We start from the raw sequence: 17,994 nt of genomic DNA, 5'->3' as shown, positions 1-17,994 counted from the left end.
GAAATGGCTGCGCAGTTGTATTGGTGCGAGAATGTTGAGCGCTTGCCCTGTCTTTTCACCTGTGCACCCCAGATAAAACTGTCCGGGCATGTACTAAACGGCTCTCATGCCTATGCTGCAAGCGGAGCATGCCTATGCTGCAAGCGGAGCATGCCCCGGCTCCGTTGGATCGTGATCATGCTTGACCCTTCAATTTGGCACTCTCGCTAAGTTGTAGTTGAACTTGCGGAGAGGTCTAGATCTAGTGTTATATTCGTAACAAGATCCCGTCCCATCCACAGGGAGTTCATGGCTCCGTACACACACACGAATTTCTCGAACAACCGTGCCACAGTGACGGCAACCGGTTCGAGTACAATATTTTGGACAACATATAAGGCCGTACTAGCGTCAGCCTCTCTGTCTTATCCGCTGGACATCAACCGTCTTGCCGTCGGTAGCGTCCCAAGCCTCGCATTGCCTTTGTGGTACTCACCACCAGACGCCTTCTTCTGAACAGAGCCAGGCTTTCACAAATGACCTTCTGTCAATGCACATGAAAGGGTCAATACGGCGAGCGAATTGCAATGATTCTTGCACAATCTCATTGCAGTTGGACCGAAGTGCACGAGAATCCCTTGGCAGTTTTCGCCTGGATGGCAGGCGGTTTCGCAGCGACTCTACGCACGGCACTCTGAGCTGAGAATGCGTTACGCTCTGTTCACCCACTATTGTACCATAAAATCGAAGTCTGCGGTGTTAGCACAGGCGGCTGGTAGCCACGTCGACCAAGAGATGTCATTAGCTCGACTTTCTGATATTCATGTAACCTTTCGACCCGTAATACTTTCGAAATGTAAAGTATCTCATTATACGAGGCCAAGAGGTGCCCAATTGATCGTGATACTTTTGCTAGTTCGACTGAAGGTGGCAAAGTAGAGGAGTTGCTGCTGGTAAAGCGAGATGTGAAGTATCAGTTCTGGCACAGTGACTTTTGTCGTGGTCCGACTTACTCGTGCGGGCCCGTGCTGCCCGACTCTTTTGCCCTTCAGACGAGACTGCTGCAGTTTGGCTCGCGTGGCCCTATGTACATCCGACCTGCAAGCTCATGATCCAGCCGAGATTGTCATACCAACCGATTGGGTGCTTGAGGGAGCACCTGCGCAATATCGTCCTTCACTTCCACCGAAGAATTCCTCCTGACCACCCTCCGGAAAGCAAACGATCTTTTTTTGCCAACTCACGCCTTCGACAAGAGGCGACCCTACAAGCTGAGCCGGAGACTGCGTCGCTTACGCGAGGCCGAGACATACGATGGCATCATATGCATCCCAACGGCCGCATCATTGGCAGGCCGGGGCGCCGTCAACGACAATCATCGGAGCGACTTGTAACGAACGCGCTAGGAAGGCCGGCCGAAGTGATTGTGATGCGAGATGTGTTGGATGAGACTTCGCGCGAAGCACGGCGGCAAACGGAAGATTTCATTAGCCGAGCTACTGAGACCTGGCCTTCAACAGACGCAGATGCCACATCAGGAGTACTAAGCGTAGGTGTCACATCTCCAGTGCAGGCGGAAGTGGATGCTTCCATAGACTCGCTTCGGCCTGACGCCGCGGCATTGGAACAATATGAGTACGACGAGCTGAAGCACAAGATGCTTCAACGCTACAACTGGAAACAAATGGCCGGATACCTGCTTCGATCGGTCATTCAGGCAGGCACAGAAGTTCCGGAGACTGAACGTCCCAATGTTGAGGCAGTTCAAATGCGGATGACATCTTGGCGGCCAGGCAGAACACCGCTAGACCAACGTCTTGGCCGAGTTACGCTTAAGAAGAACGATGTTGGCAGGAGCAAAGCTAGGCTTGCCGAACAGATTCTACGATCCGCGTGGAAGCTTACTGTACAAGCAGAGGAGCAGCAGCTTGGCGAACTTGAGCTCTACGCGACTAGCTGGCAAATTAAACTATTGTTTGACACAAAGTTTAACAGTCAGATCCAGCTTGAACGCGTGATTGACTCCCCCTTACTTCTTCGCTCTTGCGACGTTCGGCAATTCCGGCCAGAGAACATCATCCGCGTGACAGGACGGAAGGCTGATGCTCTGGATGTTGCGCACCGCATTCTGCACGGGTTAGCACAGGTGAGAAGGGACGCTATGCCGTTGACCGCCTTCAAATCCATGCTAGGCAAGCATGGGTGGCCTGACAAGCTCGCGAAGCTATTTTCCGCGGAGCACCTGCAGCACGTCTCTGAGCGAACAGCTTCCGTCATCCAATACGAGGATGAGGGTGCCGTTCTCGCAGTGTACAGCCTGCGGGAAAGGTCCAGCTTGACTAGCCAAGCGCGGCGGTTGCTGTTGTCGCTGCTCGAACTACCGTCACCTGTACAGATCCTGTCCATCACGCCGAATCGGAAGAACAGACATGCCAGGATGTCTGTGTTGGATTTCGAGACGTCTTACGGACACCAAACTCCGAACTCGTCGGACCTGCATGTCACTGGACTTCACCAACGTCTGCAGAAAGCTGGTCTACGTCGCTTCTGCACTCGGTTGCCACAGGGGCAGTTGAGGCGGCGGCTTCGTCCCGGAGATGCGAAGTGGAGCCGCTTGACAAGACGCCTTGCAACTAGGTTAGAACATGCTAGAAGAAGCAAATTGGTATTGTCCGCCGAGAGTCCGACACCACATACGAGCACGCTCGGGTGGGTACCGGGTGCAAACAATGAATCCTGGGTTGCTAGAGTGGGCGCTTGTGTGCACTTCACCAACACTGTCAAACGTCTCGATATGCGCAACGGTCCAGCTGCAAAGCTTACAAGAGTTGCTCGGCTTGTTCCATTCGACAATTTTCTTGATGCTGTACCCGGGCTACAAACGGTGCTTGCGCGCTTCAAGCCGGCGGTATACGAGCAGACAGACGTTCCTGCCGAGGCTGCCTTGCGTGAAGGACTGACGGATGTTGGAAAAGGTCCGTTGAACCATCAACGTCGTGTCGTCGAAGAGAGGGAAACACAGTTGCTGGTTCATCTGATGCCGTCTCCGTTCACGAAAGGAGGGGCGTCAGTACTCGAGCGACTACCGCGCTTGGAGTTGGCCTTTAACGTGCACGATGGCCGGCAGGACGGACATTTCGGCTGTCGGGCATTGAAGCTGGACGGCGCTAGCTTGCATGTATCTGATCAGCTGATGCCCGTGCCCTTCCCGGATCACGCTGCAGATCTTCTGTACAAGCGCAGCAACAGACTGGTCCTGTCTGACACTGAATTGACGGAAGACGAGCATTTGCGGTCCTTTGTGGAGCGTCTCCAGGCATCATACGGGGAAGGAACTGGCTCGCTAGACGCCCTCCCCGAGCTTACATTCAAGTTGCCTCCTGTGCTTACCGACAAGCCATCGAGCGCGCGTGGCCGTCAAAGCAATGCAGAGGGAGTTGAGGCGCAATACCTCCTTGACCGCTTCGAGCAGGTGCAGGTTATGGACTTCGAGCCGCTCAAAGAACGGAAGCGTCTGGACGCTATGGTGCCTATGGCGCGAAAGAAAGTAGAAGATTGGCCGGACGACATTGTGTTGAGGCTACGAGATGTGGATGCTGGCGCCTTTGGAGGTCGGAGGACGGAAGTCGTGTTGGTTCCACGAGCACCCGAACGTAGCGACGAGGCTATCGTTAATCCAGGCGGTGCGGCTGTGCCGGACACAATCAGTGGACCTCCCGAGTCTTCTCCAGCAACAGGGGATGAGCACAAGCCTCGCGTGGTCAAGCGTGAGGTAGCTGAGCGTGAGGCAGGTGGGCGTGCGGCGGAAAGCTATGAGCTTCGCCTGACCAGAGCCGCGATGATACTGCTCGATGCGCTCACGGAAGCTAATTCTGCTTCTTCTCGAACTTTCGGGCCTTAGGACCAGAATTCCTGCCGGGCCGGTGTCCTGCTAGAAAGACAGGCCTACCGCGTTACAGCGTACACGAGACGTCACTTCGTCTTCAGTATCTCCTCTTTTCCAGAAAGCGCTCCTCGATAAAGACGGTGGACATTAGCACTGACAGTACACTGACAACCATGGAAGCGAAATGTACAACACTAATTCCGACGTGCATGGCATATCCTGATCTGTGCCGCCCAACATGGATTGATCGCGCCATGCTTCAGCCGCATCCTAGCCAACCGCATCGGAACCTATCCGAGAGCTGCAGGGCCCGTTGCCTTGCTGCAGGCCCGGCCCATAGCGACTTGCATACATGCGAACGAGGTCGCGCCGCTTCGAGAACGCAACATTATGCAAGGTTCCGATCACTGGTCGAAATGGTACTCTCTGCGATGAGGTGACGGGCCGCTCACACTCGGTCCCGGGCCAGACGTATACGCAGCGGCAGAACAAAGGCCGTTTCACCGTCGACCATCTCAAGCGGAGGAAGACAGCCAGTGTATTCCGTGATCTCCAGGAAGCATACGAAACAGCAATGTCTTTTCGCACACTTTGTTGGACAGAACAAGGATACCTGGGCCTTGTACCAAGGTATCCGAATGCGAATGATGTATTGTGTGTTATCCTAGGCTCTGCGGTTCCATTTGTCCTACGCGAGGACGGTAGAGGAGATTATTCATTAATTGGTGAATGCTAAGTCCACCATGTCATGGATGGCCATCTTGCAAACGGCACGCAGACGGAGGTGAGGGATGTGGGCATTGTGTGAGCTTGTGTCGCGAGAATGAAAATATATACAGGTTACGCACCGAGTAGTATCCTTGAACGGCAGAACCGCCGCTGCTGATCGTGGTGAGGAGGCAGGTAACCAGTGGAGGACATAAAGGAGACTACCACTGCCAACGGTAATCTGCACGCCTTCACGTCTTGCGAAAAGGAAGAAGTGCACACACCTGAATAGGTTGGTTGACTATGTCGTTCAAAGAACTCACTGCCACGTTGGCCACGGCTACCGCTATCTGTCGACGCTATCGTACCTGAACCGGCACCAAGGCCACACTTCGATTGAGCTATGCTAAAAGTGGCACACCGTTGATGAGCAATGAACTTCACTTGCATGGCATACTGCATCTCGCCACCGTTGCTCAACAACAAATGTTTGACTCACCCCACCACGTCACTCAGATGTGTACCGAGGGTCCATGTCAATAGTCATAGTCGTTTCGCCGTAGTCCCATGGCGGGCAGTTCCCCTAATGATGGTACTGTTAAGCAGTAGCTTGTATTGAGTCTAGTACAGGAAAAGGTCAGACAGTGTCTGTTCGAGTCACCAGCCGTTGCGATACCTTCTGGTCCAATGCACGGTAGGTACATGCAGCTGGACGTGGACATGCTTAATGTCACAGAGTGTGGTGTTAGTGGGGCTTGCCGCTTGCTCGCACAGTTAAAATCCAACCCTCTCTGCGCATCAAAAACTTCTTCCCTCTTTGTCGCTCATACCGTCGAGTCAATTGCACTCACATCTGAGTACGTCTGTAACCTCAAACGCATCCTGATGTTCAAGACTAACCGACCATAGGAATCAATCATTTCCAGTACTTCCGACAACTTCCAGCCACTTCAAATAACTCACCTCCACAACCGTCAACATGGGGTACGTCGCGAGCACCGCGCGCCATCGTTCCATCACCATTCTCCAGTACGGTGACTGACAGTGTCTATAGTAAGGAGAAGACTCATATCAACGTCGTCGTTATCGGCCACGTCGACTCTGGCAAGTCGACCACCACCGGCCGTAAGCACGCCTTCCTCACGATGAAACCGTAACAGCACCACTTACTGGGAAATAGACTTGATCTACAAGTGCGGTGGTATCGACAAGCGTACTATCGAGAAGTTCGAGAAGGTGAGTGAAACCACACCCGCACAGTGTTTCGATGCGACGGCGATTGCAGAGGGGCAAAATTTGGTGGGGTGCGGGCGCTTGGCCGTTATCGCCGCGCACGACATCGCCTCCAACTCAACGCTTGCAACATCCTCTCAACACATGTTATGGCTACTAACTTCAACTCCAGGAAGCCGCCGAATTGGGCAAGGGCTCCTTCAAGTACGCATGGGTGCTCGACAAGCTCAAGGCCGAGCGCGAGCGTGGTATCACGATCGACATTGCCCTCTGGAAGTTCGAAACCCCCAAGTACTATGTCACCGTCATTGACGCTCCGGGTCACCGTGACTTCATCAAGAACATGATCACGGGTACTTCCCAGGCCGACTGCGCCATTCTCATTATTGCCGCCGGCACTGGTGAGTTCGAGGCCGGTATCTCCAAGGATGGCCAGACTCGTGAGCACGCCCTGCTCGCTTACACCCTCGGTGTCAAGCAGCTCATTGTCGCCATCAACAAGATGGACACCACCAAGTGGTCCGAGGATCGCTTCAACGAGATCATCAAGGAGACGTCCAACTTCATTAAGAAGGTCGGTTACAACCCTAAGACTGTCCCCTTCGTCCCGATCTCTGGCTTTAACGGCGACAACATGATCGACGTCTCCACCAACTGCCCGTGGTACAAGGGCTGGGAGAAGGAGACCAAGACCAAGTCCACCGGCAAGACCCTCCTCGAGGCCATCGATGCCATCGACCCGCCGTCGCGTCCTACTGACAAGCCCCTCCGTCTCCCTCTTCAGGATGTCTACAAGATCGGCGGTATTGGCACAGTTCCCGTCGGCCGTGTCGAGACCGGTGTCATCAAGGCCGGTATGGTCGTCACCTTCGCCCCGGCTGGTGTGACCACCGAAGTCAAGTCCGTCGAGATGCACCACGAGCAGCTGACTGAGGGTCTCCCGGGTGACAATGTCGGCTTCAACGTCAAGAACGTCTCCGTCAAGGAGATCCGTCGTGGCAACGTTGCTGGTGACACCAAGAACGACCCGCCCAAGGGCTGCGACTCCTTCAACGCCCAGGTCATCGTCCTCAACCACCCCGGTCAGGTCGGTGCCGGCTACGCACCTGTCCTCGACTGCCACACTGCCCACATTGCCTGCAAGTTTGCCGAGCTCCTCGAGAAGATCGACCGTCGTACCGGCAAGTCCATTGAGAATGCCCCGAAGTTCATCAAGTCCGGTGACGCTGCCATCGTCAAGATGGTGCCATCGAAGCCGATGTGTGTTGAGGCCTTCACCGAGTACCCGCCCCTTGGCCGCTTCGCCGTTCGTGACATGAGGCAGACCGTTGCTGTGGGCGTGATTAAGTCTGTGGTGGGTAGAAAAAGAAAAGATAACTGATGAATGACTTCCACTAATCGCTCTGTAGGCCAAATCCGACAAGTCCGGCGCTGGCAAAGTAACCAAAGGCCAGTATTGTCCATATCGCTCGTGACGAACCCTGCTAACAACTCTATAGCCGCCGTCAAGGCATCCAAGAAGTAGAAGGTGTCTGCCAGGCAGTTTCCGCTTTGGTACCCACCAAAAGCGATATGTTTGTTCTGCGGGCGACGTTTGCTTGAGCCCACTATGCGTTTCTCGACGGCATAGGAGGCGCCTGCTATCTTTGCCCGCTTACAACATACCCCCTTTCGCGACACGATTGTTCACCCTTCTACATGCATGCGTTGCGACGGTCGTCTGCGGCTGCGCATGCTTCTTCCGGCACAGCAGCGACCGCAAATCTTTTCCTTTGTACTGCGACACGAGATCACGAGCGATAATGATGGCTGGTTTAGCGAGGAGGGATGGTCATGAAACGATGGCGATGTCCTCGCGGACTGTAGCGCCTGCCTTTAGCTTTAGATGCAGTAGCTCTCGGCAATGACAAAGAGATAGAGAGCATATCCAGTCCCTCCCAAAAGTGGTACCCAATCGACATTGTCGTAGGAAACGCTGATGCCACGACACCCATATGACATCGACCCTGTTTGCAGCCGAAACTTGCTTCCATTGCCACCTTCGTCAAGGAGACTTATGCTCATGGTCCAACCATATGCTATTGAACGCTTCGGATATGCCCAACTATCTGCGAACCACATCTGGCGTGTCTTGACTTCTGACGTAGCATCGAGAACACAATAGAACCTGACACCTTGACCTTGCCAGCGCCAGACTTGTCACCTGCAGGCCGGACTCGACATAGTTGTAACCATGCCAACACATCCCCTGCCCGACGCCATCGCCGAGTGCGTCCTTTCCGCCTTCCACGCTCTACCAGCCAAATGCAAGCCCCGAACGCTGGCATCCGGACGAAGAGAATGGGTACCCCTAGCGGGCATCGTCCTGAGTAAAAGTATGCACCCTACCTACCTTTGCTCGTAAAACCTTGCCCTAAGACGTGTGACTCACACAGAACGGGCAGAAAAGACAACAGCAGCAAGCCAGACCTGACATGCGCCGCACTGGCTACGGGCATGAAATGCCTGTCTCACGCGAAGCTACCGTTGGTGAAGGGGAATGTGCTGCATGATTCCCACGCTGAGGTGCTGGCGATTCGGGGGTTCAATAGGTGGTTGGTTGATGAGTGCGCTGAGCTCGCGAGGAGGGGCGTGAGAGGGGAGAGTGCGTGGGTGAGGTGGAGGGAGGCGGGAATCGGCAAACGAAGGCTGCAAGCCGAGACGCAGTGTCATATAACCCAGCAGCAGCAGCAGCAGCAGCAGGAGCAGGAGAGCGACGGCCAAGAATCGAGGACGAACTACGACGACGACGACAACGACACGACCGAACCCCAACCTTTCGCCCTCCGAGCCGATGTGGAAATACATATGTACGCCTCCCAAGCCCCCTGCGGCGACGCAAGCATGGAACTCATCATGTCCGCGCAAGAGGACGCGACACCCTGGTCCCATCCACCCGACCCCGACTCGATGCAGGGCAGAGGCAACTTCGACCGGCTCGGCGTCGTGAGGCGGAAACCCGCCCGCCCGGACGCCCCCGTAACGTGGAGTAAGAGTTGTTCGGATAAACTCGCTATGCGGCAGTGCACGAGTTTGTTGAGTGGGAGCATCAGTCTGCTTGTGCATCCGGGAAGGGCTTATGCGGCTACGCTTGTTTTGCCGGAGGGGCAGTATGTGGAGACGGCGGTGGAACGGGCGTTTGCGCCGACGGGGCGCATGAAGGGTGCCCCCTTGCTTGCGAAGGAGGGGTGGAGGGGAGGGTACGGGTTTAGGGGGTTTGAGGTCTTGACTACGAGGGAGGAGTTTGAGTACTCGAGGGAACGTGCAGCTTTGGGAGATGGTGGGGTTGAGGAGGAGGAGGCGGCGGCCGTGGGGAGTAATCTTTCGGCTATTGCTACGCTGTCTGGACGGGAGGAGATACTAATCAATGGTGTCCTGCAGGGGCGTAAGCAGAGCGATCCGAGGGGTGCTAGTTGTGTGAGTCGAAGGAGATTGTGGGAGGATGTTTGTGGGGTGTTGGATGTGGTTGGTTCGGACTCGCGTGGTGGCGATACTGTTAGAGGGATGAGGTATAGCGAGCTGAAGGTTAGTTTGCGTGCTCGGGAGGCGGTGAAGCGGGATGTACGACGAGTAGCACTGCAGGGTTGGAGGAGGAATGATGGGGACGATGACTGGTCGTTGGACATCGACAGCTAACAGGCGCAGTGAATGTGCCGTCTGCTCGCCTTTTCCAAATCTATAACTCTATAAAGCATGATCTTACGCGGCCGCCACCTCACCCCTGACGCTCTCCTTCAACTCCGCCCAACTCCCCACCTTCACCTTCTCCTTCGCCTCCTCGGCCTCCCGCTCCCTCAACCCACCCCGCTCAAAGCTCTTCATTGGCCTCAATCCATACTTCTCAAACATGGCCTTATCCGCATCCCAGCCCACAGCCTCAGTGGTCAACATCTTCTCGCCCGTAAACACCGCATTCGCGCCCGCATTGAAGCACAGAATCTGCTCCGCCTCGCTCATCGTCGTCCGCCCCGCCGCTATCCGGATGATGGTCGCGGGCATGACCAACCGCGCCGTGGCAATCGTGCGTAGGATCGCGTCGAAGGGGATCGGACGTTTGCCCTCCGGTAGCTTGTCCCCTAGTGGCGTGCCCTTGATCGGTACGAGTGCGTTGACGGGGAAGGATTCGGGATGGGCTGGGAGTGTGCCGACGGTGTGGATGAGTCCGACGTGATCTTCTGGTTTCTCGCCCAAGCCGAGTATCCCGCCGGAGCAGACGTTGATTCCTGCTTCGCGCACGTGGGAGAGGGTTTGCAGGCGCTCGTCGTAGGTGCGCGTGCTGATTACGGAGGGGTAGTGTTCGCGGGAGGTGTCGAGGTTGTGGTTGTAGGCGGTTAGGCCGGCGGACTTCAATTCGTGGGCTTGGTGGGAGTCGATCATGCCTAGCGTTACGCAGGCTTCCATGCCCATGCCTGGAATAAAGTGCTTGGTCAGTAGGTGTATGAGTAGCGTGTGGTAGATAGGTTGTTATACCGGTAATGCCCTCAACCATCGCCTTGACGTTCTTCAAGCTGGTCTTCCGGCCTCGCATGTCTCGCCAAGCAGCACCCATACAGAAGCGTGTGCTGCCGTTGCTCTTGGCTATGCGAGCCGCTTCCAGCACCGAGTCGACGGAAGACATCTTGGTTGCTTGCAGGCCGGTTTGGTAGCGGGAGCTTTGCGCGCAATACGAGCAGTCCTCGCTGCAGCCGCCGGTCTTGATGTTCATGAGGGTGCACATCTGGATGGCTGAAGGGCGGTGGAAGCGGCGGTGGAGCGTTGCCTGGCCATGCATCACCGTCTCAGCCTGCTGTATGGGCTAGGTGTGTTGGTGGAGGAGGAAAACATACAGACTCATGTGCCAATTGCATCAAGGGCTGGTGGTAGATCTCACGGATCTCCTCTCTCGTCCAGTCATAGCGAGGTCCCCTTGCGTTGACGGCGTTCCGTAGCACGACGCTCTCCTGCTCTTCTGGCGGTGGGGGAGGGGCAGAGGGGGAGACGGGGGAGAGGGCATCGTTGATGGGTGTGCTGAACGAACGGATGGTCGCTGCTGTGCATGAGCGAGCAGCTGCCCGGCGGGAGAAGAGGAAGAGAGCCATAGTGAGTGTGTGTGAAGAACAAAGGAGACCGAGGGAATTAACTGATTGATTGATTGATATTAGCCTACCCGCGGTATGATTTTCCCACCCAAGTGTGTCCTGCACCGAGACCGCTCGACGATGTGGGGCCTCTCTCACTAAATGCCCCGAATGGCGAATGGCGAATGGCGACAGCTGTGTCAAGGGTGAATTTGGTGGAGTTTGTTTGGAAAGCGGGGAGCTGCCGGGTACCTGAGAGGGTCAGCCTTAACCGTCCCTTCGATCGCGCTTATCAACTAAATTGATGCGCTAACCATCAGCACAACCTTTGCAACCGCAGTGAGTCGAGCGACCATCAACAATGGCCGCACTCGCGGCGGCGGCGGCGGCGCCCGACTATCGCGCCCCTTCAATCGATCCCGACGTGCAGACGACCCTCTCCGACTTCCTCACCTACACCGAACACTTCCCCTCCCACCTCACGCGTGCCCTGACCCTCATCGAGCATCAACGCGTACGCGCGGAGCAGAAGATCAAGCTCATCCACGACCACACCACCGCATACAGCATCCGGCCGAAGTTGCAGAACAAGCCGGATCCGGTGTTGCTGCGCAAGGAGGTCAGCTATGCGCTCGAGGAAGCGGAGCGCGCGTGTCGCATGGCGGTGGAGGAGGCGACGAGGCTGGATGAGACGTGTCGCCGTGAGGCAAGACGCCTCGACACCGTCACTGAACGCCTCAAGGCACAGCCTATGCCACCATCACGTGACCCAACCCCGGAGCAGCAGCCTTTGACCTCGCCAAATCTGAAGCGTGAGCGGCGCATGAGTATGGGCATGAGCATGCGCGCAGACGACGCGAAGCCGGAGAAGGCGAGCCGGCATCTGACGGACAAGGCTGCGACGAAGCTGCGCGGGCGCAAGATCATGGTTCCCGGCGAAGTACTGCCCCCGCCCGACCCAAATGCGCCGCTGGAGAGTATCTCCGACTACACTTCCCCGCGCGTCTCACCCCCGGCGGAGGAGATGTCGTCACCGAATGAGAAGAAGACCACGCCTCGGCCTCGCTCACGCACTCCAAAACTGCCGAAGACCGACCGCGACAGGAAGCTGATGAAAGCAAGGGGACCTCGCGCGCCAGGCCAACCGGGCACGAATGCACATTCGGCTGTGGCTGGCATCAGCACCTCAAACGCTCTCTTAGCTCTCACTGCACCGCCCGACGATGCCGTCAAAGGCAGTCGATGGTTGCCGTGGATGAAACTAACCGAGTTCGAGATGGCCAAACTCCGCAAACGCATGAAGAAGAACGCCATCTGGGTGCCATCGCAGACGATGGTCCGTCGCGAGCTGAAGAACCTCGGCCGCGGGGTCGGAGGGAAAGAAGCTGCGAAACAGGTAGCCAAAGACGGCGGTGCAGCGTTCGTCGACGAGCCGAATGAGTCCGACCCGACGAAAGTGGTCGTCACGGGTGAGGAGACGGCGACGATGAACGCCATGCTCGGCCCGCAGATATACGCAGATGACGAAGATGCAGACGCGGAGCTCATCAACCGTGGCATGCGGTTGAACGAAGCGAAGAAGCTAAAACGGCTGCGCATGCTCGAAGAACAAGCCCTGCAAGCGCAGATCGCCCGGGAGCAAGGCGTGGAACCGCCAACCGAGCCGAAAGCGGCCAGCGACACTACGGTGGACGTCTCGAAGAAGCGCAAGCGAGATGTAACTCCAGCTACAACCCTGCCTTCCGCGCGGGGGCAAGAAACACCGGATCCGCTATCGAAGCCCGGGCCGCCACCGAAGAAACTCAAGATCAGCACCAGCACACAAGGCACCAAAATCCCCCTGGCACCCGCCGGCGTCTCGTCCTCGCCCAAGTCGGCAGGTACCCGCAGCAGCCGTCGCGCCGCCACGCCCGAAGCGGCGCGGAAGCCCACCTTGATCCTGAAAGCGGGCAAAGCCGTCTCGGAAGAACCACCGAACCGTCGCGCCAGTCTGCGGAGGGGCAGTAATGCGAGTCTGCCGACTGGCACCCTTTTGACCTCGCCCCTGCGGAGTAGCACTACCGTGAAGCCGAGCGGGGGTGGGAATCGCAGGAGTAAACGGCCTGCTCCGGGGATCCTTGCGCAGACGGACGATGGCGATGCGAAAGTCGGCGTCTCGAAGCGGAAGGCTGCGCCTAAGCGGAAGGGCACGGGTGGTGCTGGTGCTGGTGCTGGTGCTGGTGCTGGTGGCAAAAGTGTGAACACCTCCGCCACTGATCAAACAACCACTCTCCAACCCGCCTTCGAGCCAGCAGGAGGAGTCGGCGCAGTTGGAGGTGGAGGGGAAGACTACATCGACCCGGACGAGCCGCGCTACTGCGTCTGCGGCAACGTGAGTTACGGCACGATGATTGCTTGTGATAACGAGGATGCGTGCGAGAAGGAGTGGTTCCACCTCGATTGTGTCGGGTTGGAGGATTTGCCGCCGAGGAGGACGAAGTGGTATTGTCCGGATTGTAGGAAGAAACTGAGGCTTGGGGTGGGCACGAATGGGCTGGTGGGGAGGCAGGTGGGGAGGTGAGGTGGGGGTTTACGATAAGGCTACTGTTGGGTTTGGGCTGTTGCTGGTCAGCGCTACCAATGTCCTAGCAAGAGTCTTGGGTCCGCTCGATTGCGCGAAATGAGCGCAAAGCCTCGAGGCACTATCTCGCAACACGAGCTTCGAAAGCATACTACAAACTCGCTTGAACGCTCCCGGCAGAACTAGAACGCTAAACAACTCATCTCTTCCTCCTCCAACAACAACAACGACAGGCGCACATCCGACCCACTCAACTAATCTTCCCAATCCGCTTCCGCGCCACATCCACCTTCCCCTGCACCCTCCCCACATCCCCCTCCAGCAAGCCCAACATCTCATTCTGGATCGTCAACTCCTCATTAATCATGATCCCCATATCCTTGAGCCTCGCCACCGTCTTGCCCAGACTCAGCACGTCTTCCTCCTGCTCCTGCATGATCTGTTGCTGCAACTGTAACACCCCTCCATTATCCAACTCCCGCGTCCGCTCCGTCTCCTTCAGCGGAGCCCCCAACACGCGACCGCTGGGTTTTGCGGGGCCGTGACCGCGCCACAGCGCTTCTTTATCGGCCGTGGATGCCACCGCCCCTCCCGAGCCCGGTCCGCCAGATGACGAAGAAGTCCCCCCGTTCGCCGCCTTGCCAGCAGAAGTCGCCATACTCCTCAGCAACCCCTCCAACCCCTCCACCTCCTTCCTCGCCGCCCCGAGTAAATCCTTCCTCCGCCTCACCTCGCCCTCGCCCAGCCGTTTGCTCCCACCGCCACCCCAGCCCGCTTCCTCGCTCGTTTTGCCCAGCCCCCGCAATCCCTCCTCCAACTGCGCGATCGTCGTGGCCGCGCGCACGAGCCCGGCCTTCGCTTCCGCGGAGAGGGAGTGTTGTTCCGCCGCGGTGGTCGCGGCTTCGCGCTGTTTGAGTTTCTGCCGTGCGGACTGGATCTGCGATTTCAGGTCCCGGTGCGTTTCCAGCCATTGCGTGGGATCTGTGATGCCGCCCCCGCCTCCACCACCAGCATTACTACCACTGCCATCGCCGTTTCCGGCTTCTGTTTTCGTGGACAGTTTCCCGTCCGCGCCAACCGTGCTCGTCCCGCTGGGCAGGTTGAGGAAGGTCCGCCATGCGCTGCTACTTCGCCATCGACCGTCGTCCGACTCGATGATGGCGCGGAGGTACTTCTCCAGCGCTTGTCGCCGTTCTGCGGTCAAGGCGTCGTTGTTGACGGTGCGTCGGAGCCAGGATTTGGCGGGTAAAGGCGCGGGTGGGGGTTGGCTGGTTTGCGATATGAGGGCTTCGTGGAGGTGGAGGAAGTCGGTGTAGCGTTTGCGCACTTCGTGTTTGCGTAGGGGCAGTTGCAGGGTGACGTGGTATTGGGTGTAGGGTTTGCTGTTGGGCGGGGTGGCGGTGGAGGTTGTGGGGATGGAGATTTGGAGGGCGGGGGCCATGGTGTGTGGAGGGTTGTGGTGGTGAGGGGGAGTGGTTGGGGGATGGTTTGGCCTACATGGGTGTGCACAGTGTGGACGGTGTGTTTACCAGGGTTCGTGCAGGCGGAAGTGTTCATGCGCCACAAGCGTCACGCTGCCGCAGCGGGAATCAGCATCCCCGATGAAGAAGGCAAAGCTTGTCTACACGACCGCGCCCTCAGCATCACTCACCGAGAACATGGTCGTGGCGAGTTAGTTCATCCTTCGCTCTCCCAAAGTCTTCGATCATGAGGGCGCGCGAGTCATTCGATGCTTTGTACAGATGTACGGTATATGCTCAGCAACGGCAGTATGACGTCTTTGCTTAAACGCTCCATCTGACTTTCGATTGGAGCAGAGCAGATGTTGATCGATCGCAGAGGCAGGCTAGGTATTCTTTGCCCTTCGTATTCATTTCACACTCCACCTCCCGGTGAGCCCTTTCATTCCCCATCTCTGCTTTGATCGTTCGATACTCTAAGAAGCCATGGCTGGTGACGACAGCCTAAGCGAGAAGAGAAGACTTGTACGGTTCGAGCCTCACGACCCCGAGAATCCGCAGAATTGGTGAGAGGAACTACCTATCGACCAGCCTGTTCAAGCGTTGACGCCTTCGTACAGGCCTCAATGGAGGAAACTTCTGGCATGGCTTCCCATCATCCCCGTCGACCTCTGCGTCAGCTTCGGCGCCTCCGGTTATTCCCCAGCGACCACTAAATTCACGCAAGCATTCGGAGTCTCGAGCGAAGTCGGCATCCTTGGCTTATCGATGTATACCATTGCCCTTGCACTAGGCCCGATGCTGAACGCTCCGCTCTCCGAGTACTATGGTCGTTTGCCCATCTACATCATCTCCTACGCTCTCTCCCTACCGTTCTACGTCGGTTGTGCACTAGCGCCGAATTTGGGCGGCTTCCTGGCGATGAGGTTCTTTTGCGGTTTGTTTCAAAGCGTAACAATCGCTGCTCTTGGAGGCACGATCGCGGACCTCTACACAGCGCATCATACCGGCTATCCCATGTCCGTCTTCCTCTGGGCTGCTGTCGGCGGCTCATCGATAGGGTTCTTTCTGCTCTCTTTCGTTGCCCAATACAGGCCCTGGTACGATATCTTCTGGGCTTTACTCGGCATATCTGGAGGCTGCTGGGGCGTCATGTCAGCCTGTCTTCTCTACTGCGGAGAGACTCGTCATAGCGTCATCCTCCGCCGCCGTGCAAATAGGCTGCGGAAACAGACCGGGGACACGACTTTCGATGTTCCCGACGATTATCGGCGGACTGACTTCTCGACACTCATGAGGGTTACGCAAACGCGGCCCTTCCGCTTTCTTCTACACGAAGCCATCATCTTCATGGGCGCACTATACAACGGCTATCTCTACGGCATTTCATTCCTGCTCAACGGCGCATTTACACTGGTATTTGGGCCTCACGGTCACGGCTTCGACACTTTGCACATCGGACTCTGCTTCCTCGGGATAGCGGGCGGTGTCACCGTAGGTCCGCTCACCAACATCCTCCAGGAGCAATACTACCAGCGACGAGTGCGTGCGGTGGATGGTGCCAACGTACCTGAGGCGCGTGTGATGATGGGCAAGATCGCGGCCGTCACACTCCCGATCTCGCTCTTCTGGTTTGCCTGGACAACATACAGCTTCGTGCACCCGGCGGTGCCAATCGTCGCGACTGCACTCTTTGGCTGGAGCTTTTATACCATCCTTTTGATGACCTACACATATACCGAAGACTCCTATAAGCAGTATTCAGCCTCCGCCTTGGCCGGTCTAGGTTTTGTCCGCAACATCCTCGGCGGTGGTTTCCCTCTCTTTGGCAATCAGATGTTCGAAAATGAGGGCTATCAATGGGCAGGTTCGATCTTGGCGTTCTTATCGCTGGTGTTGGTACCCATACCGTTCGTCCTTGACAGGTGAGTAACTTCCGCGATCGTAGTGTCATCATTGAACTATCATCCTGTCGATACCTGGCCGCAAAACCAAGCTGCAGACGCTGATCTGGTTAGGTACGGATTTGAGCTACGGAAACGAAGTCCTTGGGCTCGGGAACACCTTGACGAAAAGGGTGGGCAGATTGCTGAGGATGCTGGTGGGGAAGAGGGCCCGGCACAAGCGTAGAGCGTCCACGCCCGCGTTCATCCTGGCAGCGGTACATATGCACTGCTTCGAACCTAATCTACATTGTCACCGTAATCATCTCTCGTGCTCCAACCCTGTTCTAAGGGCGCGAGTGCGCGTCATTCCTGACGAGAGCACTTCGACACCCGCCAATTTCCGCATACCAACGATCCGCTACGCTTGCCCAAGGTTGAATTGCGGTACGGTGAGAGCATTTCATGCTCTGGCCTTGATTTCGAGCGAAGTCACAGCTCGCATTTAGGGTCGTCTCTTCACCGGCGAAACGGTCAGCTACAATAACAAGAAACCGTGCTATGAAGGTTCACAGTTGGAAACTTCGGAGAATTTGCGTGGGAAACTCGCACGTCATGCGGCTATGCCGGGCTTTCGGCGTCCTAAGCCGGTTCAACATCACCGGCCTATCGGTATTCTGAGTGGTGTTGCATTCATTTATCGCGGAGACCTTCTAAAAGCACCAGATGGTCCACGTGCTTGCTGGTGACAATGGAAGAACTTATACCGCCCAGTTTCCGCTAGATTGAAAGCAGCGTCTGACAGGTTGCGACAGGCTGAGACGAACTGGCAGCTGTGCTACTGCACACACGGGCGGCAGGGGAGATGGCGAAGCGATGGCGTCCAATTACCCGCCGCCGTACCGCCCGCACACGGGAGCTGCACATATCCCGGGAGTCTGACATCCGTCGCAGAATTGGGCACCTACCGGCCAGAAGGACGCCATGCGCGCGGCTCTAAAGTTACTGCACAGTTGCTGGTCAAATGCTATGTGCCACCGCCCAGTTAATCGGAATGCGCGGTTGTGGTAAGTGGTATCAATCTGCGTAAGGTACCTCGTCTGACGATTGGGCGCAGCTTCGCATCCACGCCATCCGTGTAAGAGCCGGCGTGTACAACCAGAAGCGAGCTTCGAAAGCTTCCGTCGGT

The 17,994-nt window shown here is 56.8% G+C and overlaps 9 protein-coding genes across 9 annotated transcripts; 7 read left to right on the top strand and 2 right to left on the bottom strand.

Annotated features, from left to right (window-relative positions):
- The first annotated feature begins 189 nt into the window (after positions 1-189).
- Positions 190-590, top strand: BAUCODRAFT_177327 (uncharacterized protein). Its single transcript, XM_007673625.1, has one exon. It carries the CDS (start codon positions 289-291, stop codon positions 493-495), a length of 207 nt encoding a protein of 68 aa, XP_007671815.1. The 5' UTR covers positions 190-288; the 3' UTR covers positions 496-590.
- A 415-nt stretch (positions 591-1,005) lies between these two features.
- Positions 1,006-4,049, top strand: BAUCODRAFT_176000 (uncharacterized protein). Its single transcript, XM_007673624.1, has one exon. It carries the CDS (start codon positions 1,088-1,090, stop codon positions 3,878-3,880), a length of 2,793 nt encoding a protein of 930 aa, XP_007671814.1. The 5' UTR covers positions 1,006-1,087; the 3' UTR covers positions 3,881-4,049.
- BAUCODRAFT_176180 (uncharacterized protein) lies at positions 4,049-4,930 on the top strand. The gene has a single exon (XM_007673623.1). It carries the CDS (start codon positions 4,218-4,220, stop codon positions 4,599-4,601), a length of 384 nt encoding a protein of 127 aa, XP_007671813.1. The 5' UTR covers positions 4,049-4,217; the 3' UTR covers positions 4,602-4,930.
- Positions 4,931-5,491: 561 nt separating this feature from the next.
- Positions 5,492-7,742, top strand: BAUCODRAFT_28973 (uncharacterized protein). The gene is made up of 6 exons (XM_007673622.1): positions 5,492-5,557; positions 5,628-5,698; positions 5,754-5,809; positions 5,979-7,160; positions 7,216-7,255; positions 7,306-7,742. Exons 1-6 carry the CDS (start codon positions 5,553-5,555, stop codon positions 7,329-7,331), a joined length of 1,380 nt encoding a protein of 459 aa, XP_007671812.1. The 5' UTR covers positions 5,492-5,552; the 3' UTR covers positions 7,332-7,742.
- Positions 7,743-8,051: 309 nt separating this feature from the next.
- BAUCODRAFT_51391 (uncharacterized protein) lies at positions 8,052-9,469 on the top strand (the record flags this gene model as incomplete). Its single annotated transcript, XM_007673621.1, has 3 exons — positions 8,052-8,181; positions 8,274-8,437; positions 8,549-9,469. Coding segments are annotated over 3 exons (1,215 nt in total), but the record flags the coding sequence as incomplete, so codon positions are not given.
- Positions 9,470-9,544: 75 nt separating this feature from the next.
- BAUCODRAFT_60814 (uncharacterized protein) lies at positions 9,545-10,923 on the bottom strand (the record flags this gene model as incomplete). Its single annotated transcript, XM_007673620.1, has 3 exons — positions 9,545-10,254; positions 10,316-10,604; positions 10,672-10,923. 3 exons carry the CDS (start codon positions 10,921-10,923, stop codon positions 9,545-9,547), a joined length of 1,251 nt encoding a protein of 416 aa, XP_007671810.1.
- A 152-nt stretch (positions 10,924-11,075) lies between these two features.
- On the top strand, positions 11,076-13,646 carry BAUCODRAFT_28971 (uncharacterized protein). Its single transcript, XM_007673619.1, has one exon. The coding sequence runs from the start codon at positions 11,264-11,266 to the stop codon at positions 13,460-13,462; it is 2,199 nt and encodes a 732-aa protein (XP_007671809.1). The 5' UTR covers positions 11,076-11,263; the 3' UTR covers positions 13,463-13,646.
- Positions 13,647-13,712: 66 nt separating this feature from the next.
- Positions 13,713-15,126, bottom strand: BAUCODRAFT_99996 (uncharacterized protein; the record flags this gene model as incomplete). Its single annotated transcript, XM_007673618.1, has 2 exons — positions 14,521-15,126; positions 13,713-14,478 (listed from the first exon to the last, which is right to left on the bottom strand). The coding sequence occupies exons 1-2, from the start codon at positions 14,901-14,903 to the stop codon at positions 13,713-13,715; spliced, it is 1,149 nt and encodes a 382-aa protein (XP_007671808.1). The 5' UTR covers positions 14,904-15,126.
- On the top strand, positions 15,118-17,372 carry BAUCODRAFT_177171 (uncharacterized protein). Its single transcript, XM_007673617.1, has 4 exons — positions 15,118-15,206; positions 15,285-15,488; positions 15,543-16,847; positions 16,941-17,372. The coding sequence occupies exons 2-4, from the start codon at positions 15,409-15,411 to the stop codon at positions 17,050-17,052; spliced, it is 1,497 nt and encodes a 498-aa protein (XP_007671807.1). The 5' UTR covers positions 15,118-15,206; positions 15,285-15,408; the 3' UTR covers positions 17,053-17,372.
- The last annotated feature ends 622 nt before the right edge of the window (positions 17,373-17,994 follow it).

Source organism: Baudoinia panamericana (assembly GCF_000338955.1).
Source record: "Baudoinia panamericana UAMH 10762 unplaced genomic scaffold BAUCOscaffold_1, whole genome shotgun sequence".
Lineage (NCBI taxonomy): Eukaryota > Fungi > Ascomycota > Dothideomycetes > Mycosphaerellales > Teratosphaeriaceae > Baudoinia > Baudoinia panamericana.
The sequence above is the reverse complement of the archived record's forward strand: the minus strand, read 5'-3'. Positions and strand labels throughout refer to the sequence as shown.

What these genes read in the sequence shown, in the direction of transcription:
- BAUCODRAFT_177327 (XM_007673625.1), top strand. Translation starts at nt 289, where the DNA reads ATGGCTCCGTACACACACACGAATTTCTCGAACAACCGTGCCACAGTG.
- BAUCODRAFT_176000 (XM_007673624.1), top strand. Translation starts at nt 1,088, where the DNA reads ATGATCCAGCCGAGATTGTCATACCAACCGATTGGGTGCTTGAGGGAG.
- BAUCODRAFT_176180 (XM_007673623.1), top strand. Translation starts at nt 4,218, where the DNA reads ATGCGAACGAGGTCGCGCCGCTTCGAGAACGCAACATTATGCAAGGTT.
- BAUCODRAFT_28973 (XM_007673622.1), top strand. An exon ending in CAAGTCGACCACCACCGGCC is followed by an intron (nt 5,699 to 5,753) that starts GTAAGCACGCCT and finishes ACTGGGAAATAG; the next exon opens with ACTTGATCTACAAGTGCGGT. An exon ending in CTATCGAGAAGTTCGAGAAG is followed by an intron (nt 5,810 to 5,978) that starts GTGAGTGAAACC and finishes CTTCAACTCCAG; the next exon opens with GAAGCCGCCGAATTGGGCAA.
- BAUCODRAFT_28971 (XM_007673619.1), top strand. Translation starts at nt 11,264, where the DNA reads ATGGCCGCACTCGCGGCGGCGGCGGCGGCGCCCGACTATCGCGCCCCT.
- BAUCODRAFT_177171 (XM_007673617.1), top strand. Translation starts at nt 15,409, where the DNA reads ATGGCTGGTGACGACAGCCTAAGCGAGAAGAGAAGACTTGTACGGTTC. An exon ending in CCCGAGAATCCGCAGAATTG is followed by an intron (nt 15,489 to 15,542) that starts GTGAGAGGAACT and finishes GCCTTCGTACAG; the next exon opens with GCCTCAATGGAGGAAACTTC. An exon ending in ATACCGTTCGTCCTTGACAG is followed by an intron (nt 16,848 to 16,940) that starts GTGAGTAACTTC and finishes TGATCTGGTTAG; the next exon opens with GTACGGATTTGAGCTACGGA.